Genomic DNA, 26,617 nt, shown 5'->3' with positions numbered 1-26,617 from the left:
AACACTTCCCATGCTATATATCTACGTATATGGCAAAATTCTGGAAGTTGCAGGAAACCTCTGCAAGATCTAGTTTCTGAGAGAGGGTTTGTAAAAAATTAGCTTTGCCTACATTTAACTTCACTAAGTTCTAAGTTCTTCTGTGCAGTTAAATGGGAATTGTATTTTGGCAGGAGTTTTCTCTAGGGCTCTGAAAGATCATTTGACAAGCCCAGAAATACTGAAGCAAATTTGGCTGAGTTAGAAGTTTTAGTGAATGAGGGCAAAGAGACAACATGGTTATATGTCATACTGTTTTGCAAAAACCTATCGGTGCCTGCAGATTTCAGAAAATACCATAAATCCAGTTACCTTGTTACTAAGATTTAGCAAGTAATAGGTTAGGAATTGCAAACCTGAGCTGATGACAAGTCTTGACAGCTGGTACTGTCTAGCGCTATTCACTCACCAATGACACGTTTGCAGGTTTGCAAAATGTTGCATAAGCCTCCAACCATCCAAATCCATGCCATCAACAATGACTTTCTGGGGAAACTAACATGGTGCTGGTGATTCCACATATTCAAATCACTTTCCTTTAATGTTGCTTTCCCTCTCTACCTTCAGTCCAATCTCAATTTTTAAATCTCCTAGATGAGGAATGGCAAACAACGGCAGACATGCCACTGAGAGCATGAATAGAAATTGAATGGTATGTATGAGAGGCAGGAACTGGGAAATGTGGCATCTTCTGGAAGATTTATGAAGGACAGAAACATTTAGACTCTGTTAAATTCTGAATTTAGCAGCAGTCAGGAGTATGTTTTATACAGAAGTAACATCCTGCTGATGAGTTATGAAGGACAGAACCTCCCAGCTCTCAAACGCTCCCTGGCAGCACACATGAATATTGTTTATTAGTTTCTTATTACCTTTTTTCTATTTGGGAGAGAAAAATACAATTTGACACACTATCCTTAGACGATTGATGATCCTGGTCTCAAGTAACAAAGTTCTCTTTGACACAAACAGGAAATAACTGAGAAAACAGTCAACCACTGTTGTTTCCTCCCTAGGGCCATTTACTTTGACTCATCTGCTTACCTTTTGTAGAGGAGCTGCTGTCGGACTGGCCTTGGAAGAAACCTGATCAGAGTGTGCTTTTTTAGTGGATCATTTAAAAAATCTTCCAGACCATCCACCTAGAATCACTTTAGAGTTAATCAAAATGCAAAATATAACTATCATTTAAAGTATCGAGCTTTGCTATCAGAAGCATCTACAGAAATATTTTCTAAGCAAATGTTGCTGCTTTTGTCAAATGCTTAAACACTATTCTTGTTAATCAATGAGGCAGAAGATTCAGTGAGATTATAAAAAGCTCTTTGCAAAATATTAGCTAAAGGATTTGCAGTATTACAGGGCTATACATTTTTTCAGTGTGGCTGTAAAAGCTAACTTTGCTGTAAAAGAAACTATCAAGAACAAAAGCATCTACTCTCTGATGGCTAGTTTTGTTAAAATAGACTAAGAGGATATTTCTTACTGGTTATAGATACAGTTGATATTATCAGACTTTAAACAAATGTAAAACAAAAAGAGCACTATACCTTGTAGCTGACTTGTACTATCTGAACAAAGAGCGAGAGAGGCAAGCAGAGAAGGATGTCACTAACAAGAGCCCATCCAAATCCAAACTCTCTGTGAACTGGGAGAGGAGGGACATAGCGCATCCATGACACATCATCCACATACACTAGGAACAAGAAGACTGGCTTAGATACAGACAGGACAAACCCAATAGTTATACTAATAGTTTTACTGTGAGTATTCAAGCAGAACATATCTGACTATTCACAGTCTGGAAATCTGAAAATCTAAAATGACCTGAAAATCACCTAACCCATTGATTTTCAATCTTTTTTAAAGTGGACTTCTGTGGGTTTTTTCCAGTATTGGTGAGGACTTTTGAAAAGCACGTTTAAACCTACTAACAATAAGTCTGCCGTTCTTTCTTACCTTACACAGACATTTTAGAGAATACCTGAAAGCAACCAATATAATGAATTCCCATGTTCTGAAGTATGAAGATGACACCTACACTACCCTCGAAAGACTTTGTTTTTCACTAAGATAATCTGTTCCAAGACTTAACTATTCTTACAGCATATTAAAAAAAAATCTTCTGGATACCCAATACAATTATTTCTTTTTCTATACCCAATAGCATGGAGAACACTTTATCAACTACCTCTAACATCCTTTTTCACTTTGGAAGACATGTATCCTGTTCCCCTTACTACAACTTCTTTTTGTAAAAGAAATAGGAGGTGGAAACATTTTCTAAGTTAGTTCAAGCAGTAATTATGTAACTATGGCTTCAGTGAAGACCTATCCCTACTAAAATGAAATCTAAATAATTTCTCCAAATTTACTCAAGATTATTCTGAATTCAAATCCTGCTCTCCGAATTACTAGCAAACCTTCCAGCTTTGTATCATCCACAATCTGAGCCTACTGTATTTCATTATCCAGAACAATACCCCTGCATGCTATCCCTATCGATCTGAGAACAAGTCATTAATAATATCTGAGTATTTTTTCCAAGCATTTATGTTTCTACTTTAAAGTGTTTTCATTGAAATCATATTATCAAACAGTTATGGAAATACTACACTGAACCATGGCAAAGCCTGTAGGAAAGTCAGAATGTGCCACTTCTTACCTGTTTGATTAGACAAATCTACTTCAGTCTCCTGTGCAGAGATTTCAGGATTCACTACAGCTGTCGTAATTTCTAAGGTCCCATCCGGCTGCGCTTCAAGTACAGCTGCATTCACATCCAGCCCTTGTTTGCTGCCTTTTTTCTCACCATCACTACCTCCTTTTTGCTGTGTTCCATTTAAAGGGTGTCCGTAAATTAAGTACCAGAGGAACATGTGGACCATTCTTAAACGGGGCATTTTGGGAAGAAAGCCAAGAGAACGCCCGAGTCCTGGAACTGGGAGGAGAGATTAAGTACCAAACAGAAATAAAAATAGGATTAAAACAGGAGAAATAGCTACCTCTGCAAAACTGATGTGAAGAAAACTGGATGGAAAGATGGGCCATTGAAAGTAAATATAAGTTACAAATGTTGTTACAAGTAGTGAAGAAGTAGTGAATGCAAATACTCTAGTTCGCAACTGTAAAAAAATAAACAGCTGAGAAAACACTGGATAGTGAGATTAGTTCAATGTAAAAGCAATTTTTCATCTAAAGAAGATGAAAAAACCGCTCACTCGTATCCTAGAAAAGCCCAACATCTGGAAGTTATTATTAATAATAAATGGGAAATTGAAAGATGACAGAAAAAACAAAGTTAGCTGTACCGGTAACAGGGTGATAGTTTTTCAGCTGTGTTATGCCCATTTTTTCATCAGTTTTTCTTGCCCGACTATTATTATCAGCTTTGCATGAGCTTTCTTGCGTTTGTCCTGATTCAGGAACTGCCTCTTGCCCCAGGTTTTCTTCCTCAGCATGGTCCTGGGATGTTGGTGTCTGGGGAACTTTAATCCTGTATTAAAACCACACAGCATTTTGGTAAAAATTAAGCAGACACTCATATTTTATCCAGGTTGAACAGAGATGGCATCACTGGGGCAGGTAGCTAAAAGAAATGCAACTCTTCTCTTTACAAAAGGAGGATGGCCTTGAACACTTGCTCCCACTACATGATACTGAGTAAGAGTATCTTGATGGAAAAAAGAGGTCCTTTTATGGGCTTATTTGAAAAGATAAGCTGGGCAATGGAATTCAACACACACAACTCTGTTCTCTATCGATATGAGATTCCTTTTCGTAAATTAATCTTTTCAGACATCAGGTGCAAATAGAAGCTTGTGATTTTCATTTGAGAATGCATAAATAGCGCCTAAAGAAGGAACCAAAACCCCATCTTAGAGAACTGCTCTCCTTATGAGGCCACCTGATCATGTTCCTTTTTTATGTTTTGTTTTATGCTGCCCAGTGGACTTGCGCTTGGGTGACAATCTCAGCCTACACTTATGACGAGGGTGTTGAGAAGCGGAATTTCACAGTGGAACACCCTCAGATTCTCCTCCTCTTAAGACAGCCCTCAAACAGCTAGGTATCAGTGCCAGCTCGTCTTCCTTTGTGGATGTTTTAAAGGCAAAAGGTGAATCAGTCTTCTGTAAAAGTTACCTAAGGCTTGCAAATTTGCCAAAAATTGAAGTTCAAATCTTTTAGCAAATTAAGAAGTTGATGCCTATACTTCAATTAGAATTCTCCCTATGATGATTTATCTGCCTGTACCTCACATACACAAGAAAGTGCTTAAATCTCAAGAGTGGGAATTTTGCGCCAATTCCCATATTTCTCTCTGCAGCTACAGCGAATACTACACTTCCTCCAAACACTGCACCAGGATTACAGGCCTAACCTGGGCCCCAAATCTGCTACTAACCAAAGAACTGAAAATTAAGAAGCTCAGTGTGGCCCACAAGTAAGCCTCATTCTCCATGAATGGGCACAGCTCTTTAAATAGGGCTGTTCTAGAAGACTAGCTGGGTGTGGGACACCATGTGAAGAGAGCCTTTCTGAAATGCAAAGCAAAAGGAGCATGGAGAAGTCAAGACCTTGAAGCTAAAGCTCAAAGTCCAAGGGATCGGAGTTCCATTCCTTTCTTCCTGACTTTGAGAAATACCCAGCATCTTGCTTCATCTTTGTGCTTCCATTTCTCTATTGTTAAAGAGGCGGCTACTTTTTCTTTTGTTTACTTTGTGTTTATTTCCTCTGCATATTTTTGCATGTACTAGATAAGCCAAGTTCCCCAGGAGCCATACAAACCATCACTGCAACTTGCCTGTTTGCTGTGCTTGAATTGGAGATTCGGAAACGCACCTGTTCAATGGCACTTTTTACAAGGGGATCACTAGGACTCACTGAAGGATGCACAACAAACTCTACCTGTTCAGAGCAGCAGAAAACGAACAAAAGGTATTTATGGAGATAATGGCTCTTAATCAGCTGCATAAATTACTAGAGATTAACAGACAATTAACGGTAGCCACAATGGATGAATCCTATGAAGGTTTAATAATTCACAGAATATGAACACTTTCGGATCAAAACTCCCCTTGCTAGTTTGTATTAAGCAAGAGGCCAGACAATATGGTCTCTGTACCAATAAAGACTTAATGTAATTTCTACAAACCTCATTTTTTGGGGTTTTTAAAGTCTGAAATATTTTGGGAACAAACACTTAAAATTGGAAGTACTAGGCTGAAAGGGATAAATGAAAAGCCATACCTCATAAGGCCAAACTAATACATATTGTTGCTGAAAGTACACATGCAATTCAGATGAGTAAGATTTCATACGTGCTCTAGAGTAATTGTGCAGCAGGTGATTTTCAATAGATTCTCTCCCTGCTTATGAACATTTCACACTAGTTACAATGACAAGTCTCAGCTTTACAACTACAGACATTTTACTTCCATAAACCTCAATAAAGTGGATTTTTGTTTTAAAAAAAAATAGATCATGTTCTATAAATTTCAACTCAGAAGCTAACTTACAATTTCTCATACACTCCAAGCTTTCAAAAGGGGATTAAATAGAATTGTGTTGCAGCCTGACAGTGCAGGGACAGAACCATGAATTGCATGACTGATAAGCAGCAGAGCCTCTCAGAAGGGAGGTTCAGAGACTTTGATCTCTGGACTATTCCTTGGTCTCACAATTATCTGCAGCACAGTAATTGAAAGCACTAATCTGGTTTTCACAGTAGCTTAGTTTGGGGCATGTAGCTTCTGGGCAGCTCAACTGTGGGTTCTGCTACAAAAAGTAAAGTCATCCATGTATTTCAGTAAAAAGGCCCAAAACATTTTGACAAATCAGAAGGTTGTGAGAAAAGCTGCTTCCGCTGCCAGGGTTTGTGCAGTCACCTTTTTACTAACGCCATCCTGAATGACTGTAGTACGATAGAGTCTGAGGAGTCCTTCTCGCGCAAGCTTCTGTACCAGTCGTACAATAGACTTTTTGCAGCATTTAGTGGAGACGCCTTCTTGCTTCTCTTGATCCATGACCATTTTCTGAAGCCTAAAAGATGCAAAAAATACCTTGCATTTTAGGCAGTTTGGAGCATTGCTGGGCTTAAGCAATTTGTTAGAGGATGTGGGGTGAATGGATATTTCCCTACTTCTAGCAATTACTGCTTGCTTTTCCCTTTTGCTGTAGATAAATGGTAACTTAGCTTTAAATTTCAGCTGTATTTTCTTTGTAATCAAGCTTATCCTTTTTACATGAGGACTGCTGTTGCAATGATAGCTAATTCTCAGTCCCAGATTTCTCTGTGCATGGCTATAGCGCAATTATGAATCCAGCCTCCCTAAGGTCAGGAAAACCTACAGGGTTTTTTAAGCTGTGATTAAATGTATGCAGTTTGTATTTCCACCTGTCAGCTCAGTTCAGTTTGGGGCAGAAAGAGTTTACTTAGTGGTGTTCAAAGCTCAGAAACTACACATGCATTAATAATATAGATACACATATCCCATCACTTGAAGCCTGCTCACTTCTTCCCTTGTAGCAGTCTGCAGGAGTGCACTCACACCCTGCTTTCCTAATGCCTGTTCTCATGCACTTTTTCACAAATGCCCCGGGCGCTATTTTCTGACTCTTTCAATCCTGGAGAGTCAATTCTAAAAAAGATATGGAATGGTATTAAGGGAATGAGGCAATAAGTGAATGTACACACGGACTTCAACTTCTTCAAAAGACTACCACATCCTGGTAGCTAACATAATTGGAGTGACAACAGCAGCAATTTCCTTGGCAGAGACTGGGGAGGGGCAGAACTTTCAGCAGTGCTGAGGGAACCTGTGAACTACCTGTTGGCAGTACTGAAGGGGACAGCAGAGTCCCAAAATATCTTCTGAGCCTGTGCTTAGATGTGACTGGATGAATCAGTGATGAAGCTGGTGCTAGAAGACAAGGCTCTAATTTTACAACACACTGCTACTGAACTAGGTGACAGAAGGTTTCAAAGTTCTCAAACCAGAGAATAAGGTCATGATTTCTTACTAAATTCCTATAGCAGGCAACCCTGTATGTATTGTCATGCCAGGATCTTACGTGCTAACACAGAAGATAGATGGTGCAATCCTATTTGCAACAACAGAGTCCTGCCAATTTGGAAGCTAGGACTCTAGGAGAGCACCAGAATTTCAATTTCTCTTTGGAGGTGAATCTTAAAAGGCTGAAAGACATTGCGTTGTAACGCTCAGGGAAATACCTTTAGTCCAGGCAAGGCAAGTCAGGAGAAGACATAACCATACTACATAAAACTGCAATGAAAAGCAAACTTTCAGGACCCTGCTAGAAACCTAGTGACCAATGATGACGGATTGACATGAAGATATGAGTCTCTACAGTCAGTGACAGAATACCACATGAACAATTTTTGAAACCATGCAGAAATAGAACTTATGCAGATGAAAGAATCCTCAAGCAGGGAAGTACTGTATCTTACTATGTGGCCCCGAGCATTGGCATATTGTGAATGGAGAGAAGTTCTCTGATTTCTATTTATGGAACACATACTGTATAAAAATTCACTTGTGTAATTATTTGCAGAGAACTATTAATGCTTCTAAACAGCTGATTAATTTTTAAGATTCAGTGTAACTACAAGCCCCCAGACCTTCCACGTGCCATCTGCTCCAACATTACAGCATATAGTGCCACCAGGGACAAGAAAAGCCATCAATGGGCTAAGCACATGGCATAGCTAAAGTAGTGCTTATGCTACCAAAATGCGTAATAGCCCCCAGTACGCTGTTCTTTTTTCAGACAGACTCACGTGAACAAGCTTTCGATTAGCCGGAGGTTTCGAACAGCTTCCACAATGAGATTTCGGCGCTTCAGCAGCCTGTATGTTTCATGTGATCTCTCCACTGCTGTAGCTTTGGAACGCTTTTCCTTCTTTTGGCCACAAGTCTTCTAGAGCACAGTATGGACAAAATAAAAATTTTACACGAACTATTCAATGTCTTCAGCCTAACGCTGGTTCCTCACACAGTAGCAGCTGAGGAATTCAGAGTTCTGATGTATTTATTTGTAACAAACTAATCAGGTGGGGATTATCTTTTGTATCCTCTTCACAGTCAGGGAACCAAGGCAGAAACAAAGATTTCCATGCAGTTAGATGCAGAGATTTATGCACTTTCTCTGCCCAGCCCACATTCTGAGCTATTTGGACTCAAGAGTTTTGGCCTTGAAAGCTGGTAACTGCCTTAACATCATGCTGAGTCCAAGCCAACATATCCTGTCTCTCAGAAAGGCTTCTTGTCCCAGGCAGTGAGGCTACACAACTTTCATGTCAAAATGTATTTGTTCCTCCTGGTTTGGAGTAGGCAGACCAAATGATATGCAGCACTTGTGTGCACAGACATTAAGTGATGACACACATTAAGTCAATACAGGGAATTTGGAAAACACTGGGGAACTAACCCAGAATGGTATTTTGGACATCTACCTTCCTATTTCCTAGAATAATTTTAACTTATAACTACAACGAAGCCAAAATATGAATGTACTTTGAAATTAAATTAAAAAAAACAAAACAATCCCATAAATGAATACAAAAACTATAGCTTGAAGTCTTGCTGTAAAAGTAAGCTTAGCTTACTTAGCTCAGACAGCTGTACCAACAAGAAAATATTAAGACATGTGATCTTACCTTAGGGTCTTCAAGTCTGACCTCCTCAACCACTGCCACATCCCCATCTTCATCAGTGGAATGAGCACAGGTGGAAAGATTGGACTCCTGCTTTAGAGTTTCCAAAGTAGAACTCTCCCCCAAAACACTTTCTGGGAGCTCTTTGGGCTCTTCAAGAATTTGAGGGGACGGCAGTTTCTTCCCCTGAGACTTCACAGCTGTTGGCTTTGAGCCTGGTTTAAGAGCAAACAGCCTTGTAATTGTTCTGCTCTCACAGTTTCCTGTAAATGTTCAGCTTCTCTCTCTATAAAAGGCCTTCCCCCATCCACCCAGGTAACTGTACTTCAAAGCATTCTGCTACATTTTTCACATATTCTTCTACCCTGCGGGAAGCAGGGGTTTGATCATGAATGACTACGTTCAGCCTCCAAAAGGAAAGTTAAAAAAAGTGAACTCCCTGTCATCAAATAATGCTCTCCATGCAGAAGCCACTTCATAGGCAGACTTAGAAGACCATGAAGGGCCGGATTAGCTTATCCAGAAACTGCTGTCTGAAGAAAGGAGAGTTTTTGCCACAAAGATTCTCAAGTTCTGCCAGAAACCTGACTTTTCTGACTCAAAGCAGAATAAGAACAAGGATTTAGTATTATTCCAAAGATAATCTGCATAAGATTTATTTACTTATTTAAACTCACCCCACTTGAAGGTTTGCATCAGCATGTGAACAAACACATTTTGCTCAGACTCTAAGGCTCACTACCAGACATTTCCAACTGAAAAAACCCACTGCTAAAAGGGGAAGAATTTTTATATGTTACAATTAAAAAAAAAATAGTTAACTGGCTGGTCTGCCAGCTCCTGTACTACTTCCCACACCCAAGATGACATTTACATATCCAATGGAATGAAATGATGCATTTTAATGAGAAGCACAGCCCGCCTTTTTCCTTAGTGAGGAAGAAATAAAATATTTGAAGAAATACAAAGTGTGTTCAAATCCCTTCTGAAGTCTTCAAAGGTTTTAAAAGCTAATGCTCTACCAAGATGGTGCTCTCTGATGGGTACAATCTGAGCTGTAAGATATTTTGAAAAACAGAGTCCGTGACAGATACCTTGTCAGTTCATCACAGCACATCCAAGGCCGATATAAAATTTACCCAAGGATGCTGTTTCTCTCAGCAGCTTAAGCCAACCTGACTGCTAGCTGCCAGTCTCCCCACTACGCTCGTTTTTAGCCACACAGTCCTGCCTCCTTCTTTGCAACAGTTTGGGAATTTGTCTGACCCTCTGCAGAATCATTTCAGATCTTCAAGCCACCAGAAAAATAACTCAATATCCAAGGAGCAAGGAGTGTGAGCCCATTGCATTTGCATGGGGAAAGGGGAGAAATGACATAGGGGTAAGGAGAAGCAGATTTTCCCAGTGATTGGTGATAGTCAGAAACGTTCTTTGGTGCATACAAACACCAGAGAACACTTCAGCCCTACGAACATCCAGAGATTACCACACCTACAGTATTGCAAAGCATAACAGTTTTGGTGAAAAGGAAACATCAAAAAAAGCATGGAAATAATCAAATAAGTGTAAAAATAAATAGATGATCAAAAACTTCAATGGAAGCTAATAGCATATGATTTTTTTTCTTTAACAAAAGGATCCATAAGAAAAACGCAAGGTTCTTTCCAAATTTCAGAATCATAATCTACCTTTAGCTGGTGTTGACTGATGAGTATCATCTTGGAAACTTAATTTCAACAGAGAACCAGAGTTGGCCTTCTGGCCTTTTCCTCTCTTCTTGCCGTCTTTCCCTTCTTCTTCATTGTCGGAGTCTGAGACCAAAGCATCATCTTCTCCAGGAGACACGTCTTCCACAGGTGGGGAATCTTCTGGCACTAGAGCCAAAGTAACTGTAGCTAACTGCTCACTCCTAGCCTTCTCTCTCTCAAACTGACGGTTTAAATCACTCTCCTCTGCAAAAATGTATGAAATATACTTTGTTGTCCTTTGCCGACCTTCATCTTCCATAAAACCCTATGGAAACAGTTGGAACATTATTTTACCACCTTACTTCTCCATTCTTGCACTCTGTTCTCCAGCATCAACATTGGGAAAATTTTCTAACTGTTCTCCCCTCACATCAAAAGACAGCATGTTATTATCCTTTTTTTCTAAATAACAAAATTGTTGACTAACGTTAACATATAGAAACTAAAAGAAATACCATGCTTGAAAAATAAATAAATCTGCACTACCTGCATAATAGAATGAAACGCCTACAATATGTGGGATGTAGAAAAGTCTAAGGAAGGACAAACTATATGTATTCAGACTGGAAATAAATTTTTTTAAGAAAAATAACTGCAATGTAGAAGTTACCCGAGTGAATCAGACTTAAGTGGAACTGCTGATGCCCTGTCTACTACCACAGGTGCTTTCAAGTATCTAGAAACTCAAACACCTAGTCTATCAGTAAGGGAAGATTTCATCTTCACAGTTGACTTAGGAAAAAGTATGTTTAGATATTCCAATGGTTTATATAGTTTGTTTTTAATTCTACAGAACTTTTTACCAAATGACAAGATCTTAGTAAAAAAAAAAAATTCTCTGTTGAGGTAAGATAGCAATTATCCTGCCTTTTTGGAAAGGGGCGAGTGGGTGCATGCGAGAAATGACAGCTGAATTTGTTCAGCTTGTTGAAATGAAAAAAATATTGAAATATCTGGAAATAAGGAGTTTAATCACCATTACCTCTACAAAAGTAAGGTTTTTTTCTCTCCAGAATTTACTGGTATTTTCAAAAGGAGATTGATGATTTTAAATGTACAGAGGGTCTCTGACAACATCCTTCAGTACAGGATCTTGCAAAATACAAGTGTCTGATAATAAAAAATTAAGCAAAGTGGCTATTTTGAGTTGAGAGACATTTATGATTATCTCTATAAAGTACCAGCCCCCAGGTCACCTGGGTTACCACTGATTACAGTGGTTGAGGACAGGTGAGGCAGGGTTGAGGCTCATTTCTCTGCCCCGTCTCTTTTTGGACAGCAGACCTGCTTCATGGTGTGGGGAACAGTGTTTCTCCAGAATGCTGTGAAGTGGTGTCCAGCAGAATCCCACCCGCTGGTGTGGACCACCAGAACGTGCACTCAATACAGACAGCAAATATGGGGCCATGTGCATTTTTCCCCATGATCTTTATTAGTTAAGCACCCAATCACAAACCAACTACGTAAAATAGAGATGTATTTTAAATACAGATGTATTTTACAGATGTAAAATACTTGTACATCTGGTCCAGCAAACTATTAAGTGTCAAGGCAGCTAACCAGGAAACAATAAAGAAAAGGTATGCTAGAAGAGCAGATATATTACATTCCAACAACTAGGCCTAGTCCTCAGATTACAGTAGGTTAAAATTTTAATACTTTTTAAACACTTCTCTTACATACCTTTTACTCAACTGAAGTCATACTCTTCAATCTTACTCTTTCAGTGTCAATTCTCAAATCCCTGCCATTTCTATTGTCTGAGGTTAACAATGTTATAACATATTACCACAGTAACCACAATTCTATCTCCAATTTGAGTAAGTATCTAAATTATTTTATTTTAACCTTACCTTGACAACTTTGTATCTCTCCAGAAGACGACAGAGCATCCTTGCTTCTAGCTTCCCCACATTCATAGCCAAGCGAATTTCTGCCTGAGAGATACCTTTGGTTCCCCTACTTTCAACTGTTTCAAAAAGGAAAACCAGAAAATATCTCAAGGAAATAATGTGATGGAATTACATATACATACATTTGTATATACACTCATATCTGCTCTGAACAACTGTATATGCCAGAATATAAAATTTAATGTTCACCACTCACAACTAAAGACATTTTCACAGACATACACAATATACAGTCAAATCCTTACAAGGAGTAAGAAGGCAATGGGAAAAATCTTTAGCATGTCTTACTGTGTCACTTACTTAACTCATAAGCCTGGGTGAGCATATCCCTTTCACAAACAATATCCACAGGCTGAACAGCTTTTGTGATGATCTCTTCTTCATCATCATCATGATAATCTTCCATTTTCTTCCGAAATTCCTTTAGTAATTTAAGGCAACGGACCATGACATCAGTCCCTGTGAACATGAATGTTAGTTACAACTCTTAACAAAATGCAGGGCATGTGTGAGTGTTTAAACCATTTTATTTCTTTCAGCAGCACAAAGAAGTAGTAGTGCAATGGGGAGCACAAAAGACCAAAGACAATTGCTTATTTCTAGGAAAGGTTTGCAACAGCTTTTCCCTACAAACGAGTCTGTCAAAATACTGGCTAGCTGAATTTTTGAGGTGCTCCAAACCTTCATGTCTGTGTCAACGTTAGGACTGCCTAATACAGTGATTTATGTGTGGAGTGGAAAATACTGCAGTAACAGGAGAAATTTCAATAGCACAAATAAATCAGTGAAAGGAGTAAGTGCTGATCCACCGTATTACATCTTCAGAACACATACCTGACTGTGAGATTACTCACTGGGTATAAACCCCCTCCTTTCTTTCTACAGACTCGAAGCATTTTTTACTTTCTATAAGTGCAAATCGTATAATGAAAGAGAACCATACATTTGAAAATCCAATAAGCTACCTGGTTGCAAAACTATTCCTTAAGACAGGATTGCCTTTCCTCAGCAAGTGATCAAAGTGGACACCAGTTGGTGGGCCCTATCTGGTGCTGCTGCCAGTTCCCAATACTTAAAAATCCCAGGACCTAAAAGAACTGTCAGTTTATCATATGTCCTAGTACCTTCTTCTATATTTGTATGCATGCATGTTGGAGGAAGCATACACAAGCAACTAGCATCCTGAAGAAAAGGATCAAATAGAATCCTACTCCATCCAGTAAGCTCTCACAGCATAACTAAAAGGTACAGTTAAGTTGCACAGTTCCAACATCACTATGAGAAGAGATTCTTCTCAGCCTTTGTCTGCCAATTCCACCACACATGCCATCAGTTATATTATGGAAGCTCTATGTGCAACCATGTATGAGCAGCTAAGCTTCTAGATTTCTTGTCCAAAGTCCTAAGCTACTCTCTGCACCTAGGGAATGGCTAGCTTTGTTAACATGTATGGTGTACTGTAACTATATGCAACAAAAACGGAGACACAAAATCTAAGGTGGTTGTACACAAGGACCAGCCACAAGAATCTCATACGTGATTCAATTCCACATCTTAACACGCTACTGTGCACTTGCTGTGCTGCAGTAACTCTCCACCTACTTTACCCTTCCAGGATCTCACAGAAGAGCAGGGATAGATGACTTCAGGAGAGCTGTAGTGATCCTGCTCCCTGATATAAGGATGAGCCACTACCATTAGTGTCATTCAGCTCCTGCTGAACATTTTAAGAGACCAGTGGTAAGCTAGAACTAGGTTAGTGTACATTGCCAGCTTATCAAGTTGCAGTGATTCAGCAGCTACTGCAGAAGTAGCCAATTCATCCTGCAGCAGTGGGTGGGAACGTCTACTCCTCTTGTACAGCTCTGCTGTGAAAAATGGCAGGTGAAAACTTTAGTTGAAATCATTAAGGTTTCAGTTAATGAATTTTATATGATCAGTTACTGAAGCCTAGCTGACATGAAGTTAATCCACAGTAACTTCATCATGTGACTGAGCTCCAGGCCAGATGATTCCACTATTTTTCCTCAATCAGAATCCTTTCTCTGGCAGTATCCTAAGATACTGCTTAGGATAGTAATTAAGTGCTGACATTTTGGTAGGGCTGCAGGCACTGTTATCACGTCCTCTGTATTTCTACAGCCCATTAATTTTCAGTTGAAGCAGTATTTGGAAAAAAAAAACAAAACAAAAAAGGCCAAAACAAAAAAAACAACCAATTCTTTTTATTTTAGCTCCTGCTGCCCAGTAATGTGCTTCCCATAGCAGATGCTCTGCCTTCATCCTCAGTGTGTCCCACATATTTCTGTCTGCTTTCCTGTATAACTCCAGAGATTAAACTATCTAATCAGCTATTATTAATTCATCCTAGTTTAATACCTAGTGGCTTTGAAGGCATTTATGTGGATTTTCAGCTTTTACGTCTGTAAGATGGAATTAGCATTGAAGTGAAAGATCCATCAGGTGGCATTTTTCATGACAAACTTAAATAGTAAATGCAGTTGCCATTGTGCCAATCTCTGACAACACATGAAACATCTACTGCCTTGTGGGTTGCCACCAAGTTTATAAATGGACTTGTATTTTCTTGTCTTTAAGTAAATACTTTAATTGGAAGTTGGATGTTTTTACTACTGATTATAAACTCTATCTTTTAGGAATACGATCTAGTTTTTTGGGTTTTATTTGCAAACATCTTCATCTCATTAGAACATCTCTGAAACTTAATTCAGTGTGAGAAAGTATAAACAAATATAACCCTGTGCAATACTACTCAGAGACAGCGCAAGAGAGAATCTAGGGTTTTGTCAATGACAATGCTAAAGGGCGTGACTCAAGCTATCCCTGTCATACAAGCCACTGTATGAGACACTTGCTCAAACCAGAAATACAAAATGTGTATTGTACATAGTTAATGTAAGAGTTCGATGATAATTTTTCCCCATATATTTTATTGCATACTGATCCATTCTAAATTATTTTTGAGGATCTCCACCGCCTTCGTGAAACTCTGAACTTAAATGAATTCTCCTGGGTAAAACTCCCTCTGATATTTCTTATTGGAAGGAGGTGGACCTGTATATTTCATGACAAATGAACTCGTTCAATCACTTCCTTATTTATTCAGTACAAAGTGGGAGACTTCTCTCTGAACTATGCTAGATGCTGTACGTACTTTCGGCCACTGCTTCTCTTTGTTCATAACACAATTTCCCTACAGAGAGATTTCCTTCCCCCAGACTTAAAAGACTTGAAGGAATTTGTTGTCTTATCACGAGCCTTAATCCAACTCCATGTGACTGGCGTTCACTTTTGTCTTCTTGTTCTCACGTTTTTATTGGCTCTTTCACTTCTTCCTTTATGATCACTCCTATTCACAAAGACTATATAATTTGCAATGCTTAGTTCACATCAGATTTTTTTTTCAGTTCACTACATTTCTGAAAAACACACTGTTCATCTTTTAGAACTATTTTCTTTTTAACCCTGGCAAATCTGCCTCTTAGGATTTTCTGTGATTAAAGACTTGGTTTAGATTTCCTTAAGCAATTGCATTAATTCCATTGGCGATACTATCCTTCCTCATACTTTTTATTACTACTTTTTGTAGTTTTCTCCCCACACAAGTTTTATCTGCATCTTTTTCTGAGAGCAGCTGCTTTCTTTTGTTCCCTTTCTTCATGCAGTTAGCTCTTCTTTGTCTTTCCACTACGTGTTTGGAAGTTATCAGCAGTTCTTGCAAACCTATTAACTTTGAATTCAAAGACGGTTAGGCATTAAACTATCCCTCAGTAGACGATGGCTTTTTTTTTGAATAGTAGTTGTTGGCTATCTTGCTTACTTAAAGAATTCCAAGGTAGTGCTGTAGAAGCTTACTTTCATAATTTGATATGAAACTTTCCAGAGAAACTTTGCATTCCGATGACATTCAGCAAAAGTTATGATTTCAGCAAAAGCCGTAACTAAGATGGCCTGTTTCTTTAGAGTCTTATTTTGTAATGGTCGTCTTCGTTTTATATAGCTTTTTATATATTTTTGTCAAGTTTATTGACTTATTCAACTTCAACCTGAAAGTCAGCAGTCTGCTCTTTGTCCCTACTCTCTGTATTGGCTTGAGCAGTCTTACAAGCAGTCACAATCCACTGAAACAGCGTACACTGATACACAACAAACTTGCCTGCATCCATTTCTTAAAGACCTGGAACAAATGCTTAATTCAAGTGGGCTGCAGTGTTCTAGCTTTATTAACACACTTCTCCACATAACTGCATAGAGAGATTTTCACTTACGTGTCTTTTAAGATTTGAAGCTTATAAATAGAATGGCATCAATGTAATTACATAAAAAGAAAGCAAAAATATGGTTCTAGTTACCTTTCTTTGTCTTGTAGGGTCCTCCATTGGGGTGTATATCTTGTAACGGGATGGATATTACCTTGGCTAGGCCAGCATTCATCATATATTGATAGAGACGTTTGAAGGTTCTCTCACAAAGACCCTAATGCAAAGAAAAATGGCAAAAGTCATTGTAGCCCAAAAGTCTGACCTCTAGGTGATTAGTATCAAAGACATTCGTACAGTTCTTAAAACACAGTATTTTGGGATAGGATATCAAAGAAGGATCTTAAAAGCCTGCTAGTGCAGACACCAGGCAGAGTGCAAGATGCTTCTGGATTGTGTTCTATCCCTCCAACTCTACTGTCCAAACCAGCAGCAGCAACCAGCAGCAGCATTGTGCAAGTAAGAACTGCATGATGAATCCATTAACAAAACTCCTCTGAAACTATGGATCGAACAGAATTCCTTCCTTATCACAAACAGCAACAGTAACCTGGTCTAGTAGGTTAAGATCTTTCTTTTGATACCCTACCCCAAAATTCTGTGCAACTTTAAAAAACAGGCAGTATGAATGACTGCCTTTGATATTAGTCATCTAGATTCTACGTGAATGAGAATTTTTAAGAGAGTAATGAATCTCACCAATTCTTCCCTCAGGTTGCCTAATGTTTCTATCTGGTTTGAACGAGCACTTAGCATGCTTGAGAGCTTCTCCATCAGAATGTCATATTTGCTCCGCCTAACCAAGAACAGAAAATTATTTTACATGTAAGCATGCATATAACTTTATAAACATGAGTTGTACCTTTACAAAATGTCAGTCAGTAGAGAAAGTATGCTGAAGTGTCTCAGACTGTTTTAGGAATTATAGTTTTCTTTTCCTTCTATGAATAGCACATGAGAGAATTTGTCACTAAGAAGAGACCCCAATTGAGGGGACAGTGAATAAGCCCAGGCTGTTACTTCATTGGCAATCCACAGAAGCATAAGTTGTAATCATAAACAAGATAGGAAAACAAAAAAACCCCACCTATTAGACATGTGTTTGAAGTGAGAATACTGAAAATAAACAGAATGACTAGTGCTACAATAAGAAGAGTTAGACTTATGTAGGCAGGTGAGAGGCACTAGAATACCCTATTCTTTACAGCTCCCAGACAAATAAGCTTTAACTGACCAGCATCTGGAAGAGGAGTTAATAAAGAAATTGAGAAGGGTCAGTTCCAGGAAACTTTGATGGTTCTGCGACAACAGAGCAAACTTCATCATAGTAAAAGGTCACAGTCTATCCAGGAGGTCTTTAAAACATCTGAGTGACACATACCTATCAACATGAAAGCGAGTCAGAAGTAGCAGAATTGAGTGTTGCTGTGCTCCACTTGGTAGTCTTATGACATGGGACTGCATTGTTATGAGACCATTCCTGTCCAATACTCTTCGGTGATAATGAATTTTTCCAGCATCCACTCTAAAGAAAAGATGGGCAGATATCTATAGGCATTGGAACTTCTGCAAATAAATTCTAATTATCCAGTACTCCAAAACACTTCACCTAAATTACCTATGGTCTTAGCGACATGTTATGTTAATTTTCAACGTGACAATCTCAAATTTAGGAAGTGCCAAAATTAAGATGACCTGTGAAATTGATTTGCATCATTAATCCAATTAAACAGAGAGAAATACGTCTGATTTTGACCTAGTCTCTACGCACAATCACAGTGTCATGACACAGTTTGATGAGACAACTGACTCAATATCGTATCCCCCATGTAGCCCTTCTCCATCCCCTCCTTTTAACTCCTGGCTACACTACAATCACTGCCCCCCTTTGTAATAACTCTGGTACTCATCTCAATCCTCGGTGAGCTGACTCAGGACGCTGAACTGACAGAAAAGCATCCACAAAAGATTTCCTCTCTGCCCCCATCATCTTATTTACCTAAAAGAGCTTCCTAAGTGGCAAAAACCACCACCAGTGTGGTTTGCAAGTGACATACGCTTCTTCTCCTAAAAGCAGCAAATTCTTAACAGCAATGCTAATATTCTCCAGCACTGCAATACAAAACCAGAAGTTCCCTAAGAGGCTGTGTAATGCCCCTCCATCGACAAAATACATGGTCTAGTTTGCAAGCTGGTAACTCAGGCTCCCATTCAGGTCATACAGAGGAAGATGTCACACAGACCAAATGCTGGGGACAAAAGGTGGGCATGCAAGAATCTCTTCAGAACTTGGGCAGGATAAGATGCTTACTCAGCAGTTTAGAAAAGGAAATGAAAATAATCATTCCACCCCAAATTCGAAGGAAAAAAAAAGTGATTTAGAGAAAGCAAGAACTTCCACAAATTAGAAACTTGTGTATTGATGCTATAGACAATCTCTGGTTCCATAAGAACATCAGGAAGTATAATGAACTCAAGGCAGAGACCAGTATCCTTCTAGCAATACAGGCTCCAAGAACCAAGTACTCCTGGTAGTAAGGATGAGACACTACCAATACAGATACAAGTTTAAATCAAGACACAGGAATTCTTCAGTGGACAAAACTTTGTAAATAAATCAAAGCTAGTACGTTTCCACTGGTTAATTCATATAGCAAGACATAAACTTACTTGAAAGCACCACTGTGAAGGTCCCTCTGAAGCTCTCCTTGCCACCTAGCACGACCTAAACGCTCCAATATACAGTAGGAGAAGTCAGGGAGTTTCAAGTCAGGGTCCCCCTCCCAGCCTATTAAAGCTCTGTAACGCTGGTCTTGGGAAGCAACAATGACTAGTTTCTCTCCCCACCTAAGAAACAGAAGGGAAAATAATAAATTATTATTAGTTCCATAAAAACAGAGATCAATCACTTTCCCCCCCCAAACACCATTCTTGATATAATCTGCACAAACTGAGTGAGGACTAGATTTTAAAACTTAAGTTAAAAATCTTTTAATGGCAGATATAAGGATTTCACTCACTTTTCAACAGCTTCTATGTAAGTATAACAAGGCTGCAAATCCTTCCCCCTTATTTGATCAGTGATATCTACTCTCTCTTTAAAATACTGGCAGGAACCTTGTATGCCATCTTTATTATCCAAAATCATGTGGACAGGATAAATATCATCTGAAGGAACAGGATCTCTTTTGGTTTCCAGTATTCCTGTTTCAAGGTCTATTTCTTCGTATCTGAAATAAAAGCAGAAAGCCAACATTTAACCAAGGGGAATTTGGAACTGGAACATAAGATTGCTACAAACAATGCTGATAACTCTATCAAACACCTTGGAAAAGTGGAACTCTTTCAAAACCTCAAAACTGGAAAAAACACAAAGAGCAGAGCTGCACGGCTCGAGTATAACCAAACCTTATCAGCATGAGGGTATATGAGGCAAGAGGAAGGGAATACATTATTTGATCTTAAAAAATTCAGAGGTATTGATGTGGCAGGAACAAAAGAAATATATAAATACTAGTTTACAGAAGAGTAAAACAGCAGGTACATCCACCCTGACGAAATGGGACTCGTAAATTCTGCTTGTACCTAAGTGGTAAACAGTCATGAGAATGGAAATCTAGCACAGGTCTCCTAAAGAGAAGGCTTCAAAACCTCTCTCCACCTTGCCTGCCGTCAACCAGTCTATCAAGCATTCTTTCAGCAAAACCCGAACGGCTCCAGGCGGGGGGGGCAGCCACCGGGGCGGCTGGAGAGCCAGGCCCGAGTCACCCCCGGCAGAGGAGCAAGCCCTCCCCGAGCGCGCTGCGGGGTACGCCGCCCGGCGGGAAGGGGAAAGCGGCGGCCTGCGAGAGGGGGCGGCTCGGCTCGGCGGGGCGGGGAGCGCCGTCCCCGCCGGAGCTGCCCTCACCGGTCGTGCAGGCGGAGCGGCGGGCGCGCCCGCGGCAGCAGGTAGAAGCTGATGTCGGGCTGGGCGCTGAGCGCGGCCCAGAGCAGCTGCTGCGTAGCGGGTTCCAGCGGCAGCGGGAAGGGCGGCGTGCGGGCACCCAGGCGATGCCACAGCGCGCCCGGCGTGATGCCGTCCAGCCCCTCCAGGGCCACCTCGTCCAGCAGCGCCCATAGCGCCTCCATCCCCCGCCGCCGCTTCCGGGTATGGACCGGCGCGCCGGAAGTGAGGTCACCACCGCGACGGTAACCAAGGAAACGCTCAAACAGGGCAGCGGCGGCGAGGCCTGGCGAGGCCTTTTCTCGCCGCGGAGCCCGCCGAGCCGTTGCGGGGTCTCCGTCCGGCGGGGGCTCTGCCCCCGGGTTTCTCTTGAGCCCGGTGCCTGCCGGCGCCGCAGAGGCAAAGCGCGGGGGGATCGGGCCCGAGGCCCTGCTCTGTCATTCGGGAGAGCTGTCAGTTCAGCCGCAACGCTGCGTTACCTCAGCGAGGGCGCGGGAAGGGGCGGTGTTTTATCAGAGATACTCTGCAGTCGGTAAGAGACAAAATATGTGGTTTCTATTTTTGGCATAGAACTAAATTAAATGTTTTGGTGGCAAGTTTAAACTTCTGAGTGTGTAAGAGGGCACCCTGCCACAACTTGCAGGAGCAACTCTGGGATGCGTGGTGGGAATTGCTGGAAAAGTTTGTATTTCCTGAAAGACAAGTAAGATAAAATCTTTAATTAAACACTTTAAATTTATACAGCCTATGGAGTGAATAAGTTCTAGAATTAACTGACCATATGAGCAGTAACAATTCAGGAAAATCATCCTATAGTTGGGCTTTGGGCATGGCCTGTTCAACTTGTGCCCCAGAATTGACTTGCGGGTTTATAAACTCATTATAGCATATGCCTTCCATTTTTATTATTTATAGGCTCTTCAGTAGATTGTGAAGGGTTCTGAAAAATAAGTACAACAAGTAACGTTCTTCAGGAACTTTATTTACTACAATGACAATTTTATGCTTTGTTGAAGGAGGAACTTTTTTCAGTTTATAGCATTCCTGTCTCTTGAGGGTGCAAAACCAGTAGTAGTCTAAAGTAAATAATTTCCATAGCTCAGTGTGACAATTATAATCTCATTTCAGCTTTATATTAAGGACATGGTGACTAACTTTGATGAAAAACATGACGAATACTTAATATCCCTTCAACAGAGAAACCGGTAAGATACAGAATTGTTACCACCATTAAGTATGTAATATCTGTCGTGTACTATCTAATATAGTATCTAATATCAGCAGTTGTGAATGTTAGTTTAAAAACTTGGTTTTTGAACTTGGGATGCAAAATCTGACTTGCTGTGTCTGAAAGCATTCAGATGATTCTCTTTTCCCTTTGCTAAGTACATCAAAGTTTATTTCTAGAGGAGATCACGATATTTCTTCAGCATACTTTAAAATAGAGATAAAGTTATTAATAAGATAGTTATTGTTTCCATGGCTTACAGGGAAGATTTTTGTTTATAGCGCAAGAGGTTCTAGATTCAGAAGTAATTGGCAGCTCACACGGTGTGGTGATGTTGTTACGAGGCAAGGTTTTTATGTTGTCAGAAATACAGAAAATTGCGTGCAAAAGTTGCTGAAGTTAAATGTGCGAAGTCAGGTTCTGCTAAAGTGGGAGATAAGGACATCTAGGTTGCTTTTGCAACCTTCGGTATCTTTCAGACAAGTTTAAAACATTTCTTTTTATCTTTGTTCATATGAACCTTCCTGCTTGAGTCACTATACCCTAGACAGATGAATTTCATAGGTTAATTCAGAAGGGTCTACAGAACTTTCTTGCTGGATTCCCTCCTTTACCATAAGCCATAAGATTTTTACTCAAATCCTGTAACAAACTGAATTGTTTGGTGAAAAGACCAAAAAAAACCTACAAAAGCCATAGTTGTGTTAGAACAGCTAGTTTTTGTGAACATGGGTTTCTTCGTATATAGTCTCCTAAAGCAGTTTTAGGAAAGAATAAAAACAAATTACATAATGATGGTTGAAACAACTTGTATCCTTATTATCAGAGCTCTAATTCTAAATTTTGGTGGAAACAAATGCCACTGAGTTACAACACAACAAGCAGGTGGCAACGGTGCCTTGCAGAAGAGACATGCTGGATGCATTCTTGTATTGGACATAACTGGCAGTTTTGGGTAGAGGGTTCTGCAGAGTAACATATGTAGGAGCAGGTCAGGTACTGCGCTGGGCCGGTCACAGCCCGTTCTTGCTGGATCCAAAATTAACAGAAATGGCCCATCATGTGCCAAAACATCACCAGTCAGAGCAGCCTGGGGTGGATTTAAGAGAGTGGTGGCTGCAGGGGGTGGGGTGCTCCTGCAGAGGCATGCTGCTTGGAGGAGTGCTGGTGACACGGCTGGGAACACGCCCATGGAAGAAGGTGACAAAACAGATACACCCCTGGGAGACTTTGGCCTGTGGATTGACCCACCCTGGAGTCAGAGGGAAACCAGGAAGCTGCGTGCAGGGGCAGGTGGGAATTGTCACCCACACGGCCCCAACCTCCTGGCCTGCATGTCACCTCACTGAAGGAATTAGGGGGGACTGGGTATAACCCATGGCACAAGGAGGGACGATGACACTTGGAAGAGGGAGGGTAAGTGTTTCACTGAAATTGAGCTTAGAGAAGGGTGTTTTTTTAATATTATTTTAACCAGACTTTAAGTTTCTGGTATCTCTATCTGCACTGTTGATTGGGGACTTTCCCCCTCAAGTTTCAAAACACACATAATCTTTTTTCTTGAAGAGAGCTCAACCATTTTTAAGCTTTTTGAAATTCTAAGTAAAACTCTTAAAAATTCTCAAGAAGAAAGGTTAAATATACTAAATACCAAATGGAAAAAATAATGTAAAATGAGAAACAACATGGAAAAAATCTCAGAAGGGAGAGGCTTGGTCAAACTTCACATGTCACAGCATGTGGGTACTCCTACAAGCATTACAGAACAGGAAGAGGTCCTGGAAGCTATATTCTGAAATTGTTGTTTGAACTATGAACATATTTTTTAGATTTGTGCTGTGTGGTTTTGTAATTATTGCTAATCTGACCATCTGTATATGCACTGTGTAAGGATGAATTATCCTTCCTACTTTAGGCTACTGGGACGTTTAAAAAGAAAGGATCCTATACAAATCAAACTGGAACAGTTAGAACAAGGATTTTCTCTGTATCTGAATGGAGCTAATTCAGAACTGAGAAATTACCGCAGAAAAATCAACTCACATGGCTACCTTAAAAATGAGACAAAGACCACCAGGACAAATGGTGAGTTACATGAGAGTTTTACAGAGATTGCAGTCTAGAACTATTTTAAACATTTGCTCATCAGAGCTGTCATTCAGCTGGTGAGGTTACTGGTCAGGCTGTGATAAGGAGGCAGCAGCATTTGAGCTTGGTGGAATGAAGTTCTGTGGGACTCTTTCATCAGGCTGCTTATGCTGGTTGTATGTAAGGAACGGTCTCTGCAATACCCTATGAATTTCTTAGCTGATCCCTGACTAATTCCAAAGTTTAATTTCCTCGCCTCTCCATTTGTTAAACAGTTATAACTAAAACTAGAAGATTATAAATGTCTATAAATTGCCAGTGTAAAATAATTTTATGCCTTTGATACATAACACCGTTCTTAGACTTTAAGATCTGATGAACTGATGGACTTTAAGATCTGGTCTGGTTATCTAAGTCTGGTGTCCTGTAGACAAATGACATTTGATGACATAGACTATAATCAAATTATATCCAGTGATAGCTGCATTAAGCTCATAAATTATGTTTAAGCTATAATAGTTGTCTTAAAAGACAGCTAATCTTTATTTAAATATTTGAAGTAAAGAAAATGTACCATTTTCTGCTGGTGATTAGCTGGGTTTATTTAAAAATGTGTATTTTATTTCTAATTTAAATCTGTCAGTCATAGAAAGCAATGTAGTGACAGGAATAATTTCGCATGTATGAAGCGTGAGCTTACTGGCCTTCTAATCTATTTAGCATAATGAAAATAAAGTTGATTTCACTAAATCCCGGTGTAAAGCAGTTTACAAACCTTAGTCTGTTATCCTCATGCTTGCTACAACCTGTCTATCTTAGAGTGTATTCTTTTAATCTGTTGTTGTGTAGATACTGTCTGCTTAAGATTTATTTTCACTTAAAAATGAAGACAAAGAGTTTAAAAAGTTACTTAATATTGTAATTTATTATAATTGAAAGTTTATTAATCTCAACAATACTGGAAACTAACTTTTCTTTCAGTTACTGTTCTAACCATGACTCTAAGCTCGATCTCTTTTTTTATTTTTCCTGCTACACTGGGTACATACTACTTGTTTTCAAGTTTAAGTGTGTTCAGGCTTAGCTGTCTGCTATACAATTTCTTGCAGGTTATATGGTATGGTGATGGGGAATCAGCTAGTCAGCTAGTTTCACTGTTCTATATGAAAGTAAAAACTTGTGTGTAATGATGCAAAACAGTTCATGTTCTTGGATATTGGAAAAAGTAGGAAATTGTGTGCTCTGTCACACTGGGATGATACACCTTTAGGTAGCTAAAGGTATTTTTTGGTCCAAAAATTGTGCAGGGATGTTGTGGCAGCAGCTGTAATAGAACTCTGTCGAGAAATTTCCTCTTCAACTTCTGCTTGTCTGCGGCTGTCATCTCTAAGCTTGACCAAAGTTGTTTGTTTTTATGGTCACTTAATGCCATTTGATTCAGTTCAGGTAGGGTACTTAGCTTGTCTTAGGGACCTTGAAAGACTTCAATGGCAGTCTCTGTTCCCTTCCTCAACTCCATCAACTTAGAGACAGTAGCATTATCTCTGCAGAAGAGAAGTGAGTGTTTTGCTGTTTCTTAGCTATCCAGTGTTGTTATTTTAAACACGTGTAGCTGCAGTGAAAGACATCAACTAAATCATCATCCTGTCATTTTTCTTCTTCCATCTGATTTTACCACTAGAGTCCAGGGTGGGAGTCATTGGTGATCTGTATAAACTTCTTGCCTGAGGGTAGTATCTGAGCAATTTTGTGGTCTGTTTCATTTCTAGGCATTGCTTCTCAATGATTGAATATGATTTTACCTACAGAAATTATTTCTAGCTGAGATACAGCACTGAATTTTCTTCCCTATCCATCTCCCATGAGAGTTACTGCATCATTTATTACTTCTAAAGCATCCATCTGTAGGATTAGTCTTCACTGAAAAATTAAGAATGTATGATACTTAATAATACAGAATGGGCACAAATCCCTCTTCGTGATTCCTGAAAGTTTCATCATAAATCTTTTTGTCTGGACTATTTTCTTTGTCTGTGTTCCGTAGGAGTAATTCATGATAATAGTGATTGATAAACTTTTTACGCTTAGGCTTGGTAAATGAATTAAAGTAAATTATGTGCTTATAAGGTAGTGAAGCTCATCTCCAGGTATACTGTCATTTCTTTGGGTGTATAACCCAGACATAGTTTCACAACCGTATATGTACTTCCAGTGAATGTCGGTGTGGTCACAAAGATGTGTTTTAAGGGTAGCATGGGGTCTCCTTTGATTATGACTAATATTTTGACTCAGTCCTTGGCTACTAGAATAGGCACTGTCAGCTCAAGTCTCCAAGGGAATGACACCGGTGGACCTATTTTGTGTGCCAAAACAGGGAGTGGTTGGTATTCACATCCCATCCATCCCACAAGAAGGATGTTTTTGTTCTAAGGTAATGTTTGTAGCACAGATGAGTAGCTCAGCTGCATCGACTTCTGCCTGGGATTTGAACTACTGTTTTTTGCTGATTTAGAGAAACCCGGTCACATGAATCCATCACAAAATACTCAAACAATTCTGAGAACCAAATACTCAGCAGTGGTAGCATGGGTCCTACCCTGTCCCCTTTTCCTGCTTACATTTATAGCATACATGAGTGGCCTTCTGGGCAGTTGCTTAGAAGAGATCGATTGCTTAGCAAGTGAAAGTGAAAGATGCTTCC

The 26,617-nt window shown here is 39.7% G+C and overlaps 2 protein-coding genes across 2 annotated transcripts in view; one reads left to right on the top strand and one right to left on the bottom strand.

The window, feature by feature from the left end:
- GTF3C1 (general transcription factor IIIC subunit 1) overlaps window positions 1–20,785 on the bottom strand; it is a 44,563-nt gene extending 23,778 nt beyond the window's left edge. The window contains exons 1-17 of the mRNA XM_059826404.1: window positions 20,565–20,785; window positions 19,678–19,887; window positions 19,328–19,504; window positions 18,039–18,182; window positions 17,357–17,453; window positions 16,751–16,874; window positions 12,678–12,836; window positions 12,318–12,433; window positions 10,405–10,729; window positions 8,720–8,931; window positions 7,841–7,980; window positions 5,928–6,081; window positions 4,844–4,947; window positions 3,351–3,535; window positions 2,705–2,980; window positions 1,590–1,735; window positions 1,084–1,181 (exon numbers count right to left, since the gene is read on the bottom strand). Of these exons, the coding sequence (XP_059682387.1) occupies window positions 1,084–1,181; window positions 1,590–1,735; window positions 2,705–2,980; window positions 3,351–3,535; window positions 4,844–4,947; window positions 5,928–6,081; window positions 7,841–7,980; window positions 8,720–8,931; window positions 10,405–10,729; window positions 12,318–12,433; window positions 12,678–12,836; window positions 16,751–16,874; window positions 17,357–17,453; window positions 18,039–18,182; window positions 19,328–19,504; window positions 19,678–19,887; window positions 20,565–20,785 (2,888 nt within the window). The remainder of the gene's footprint in view (window positions 1–1,083; window positions 1,182–1,589; window positions 1,736–2,704; window positions 2,981–3,350; window positions 3,536–4,843; window positions 4,948–5,927; window positions 6,082–7,840; window positions 7,981–8,719; window positions 8,932–10,404; window positions 10,730–12,317; window positions 12,434–12,677; window positions 12,837–16,750; window positions 16,875–17,356; window positions 17,454–18,038; window positions 18,183–19,327; window positions 19,505–19,677; window positions 19,888–20,564) is intronic.
- Window positions 20,786–21,743: 958 nt separating this feature from the next.
- KATNIP (katanin interacting protein) overlaps window positions 21,744–26,617 on the top strand; it is a 61,153-nt gene continuing 56,279 nt past the window's right edge. Inside the window, exons 1-2 of the mRNA XM_059826390.1 lie at window positions 21,744–21,805; window positions 23,744–23,913. Of these exons, the coding sequence (XP_059682373.1) occupies window positions 21,744–21,805; window positions 23,744–23,913 (232 nt within the window). The remainder of the gene's footprint in view (window positions 21,806–23,743; window positions 23,914–26,617) is intronic.

This window comes from Gavia stellata, chromosome 18 (assembly GCF_030936135.1).
Source record: "Gavia stellata isolate bGavSte3 chromosome 18, bGavSte3.hap2, whole genome shotgun sequence".
Classification (NCBI taxonomy): Eukaryota; Metazoa; Chordata; class Aves; order Gaviiformes; family Gaviidae; genus Gavia; species Gavia stellata.
The sequence above is the reverse complement of the archived record's forward strand: the minus strand, read 5'-3'. Positions and strand labels throughout refer to the sequence as shown.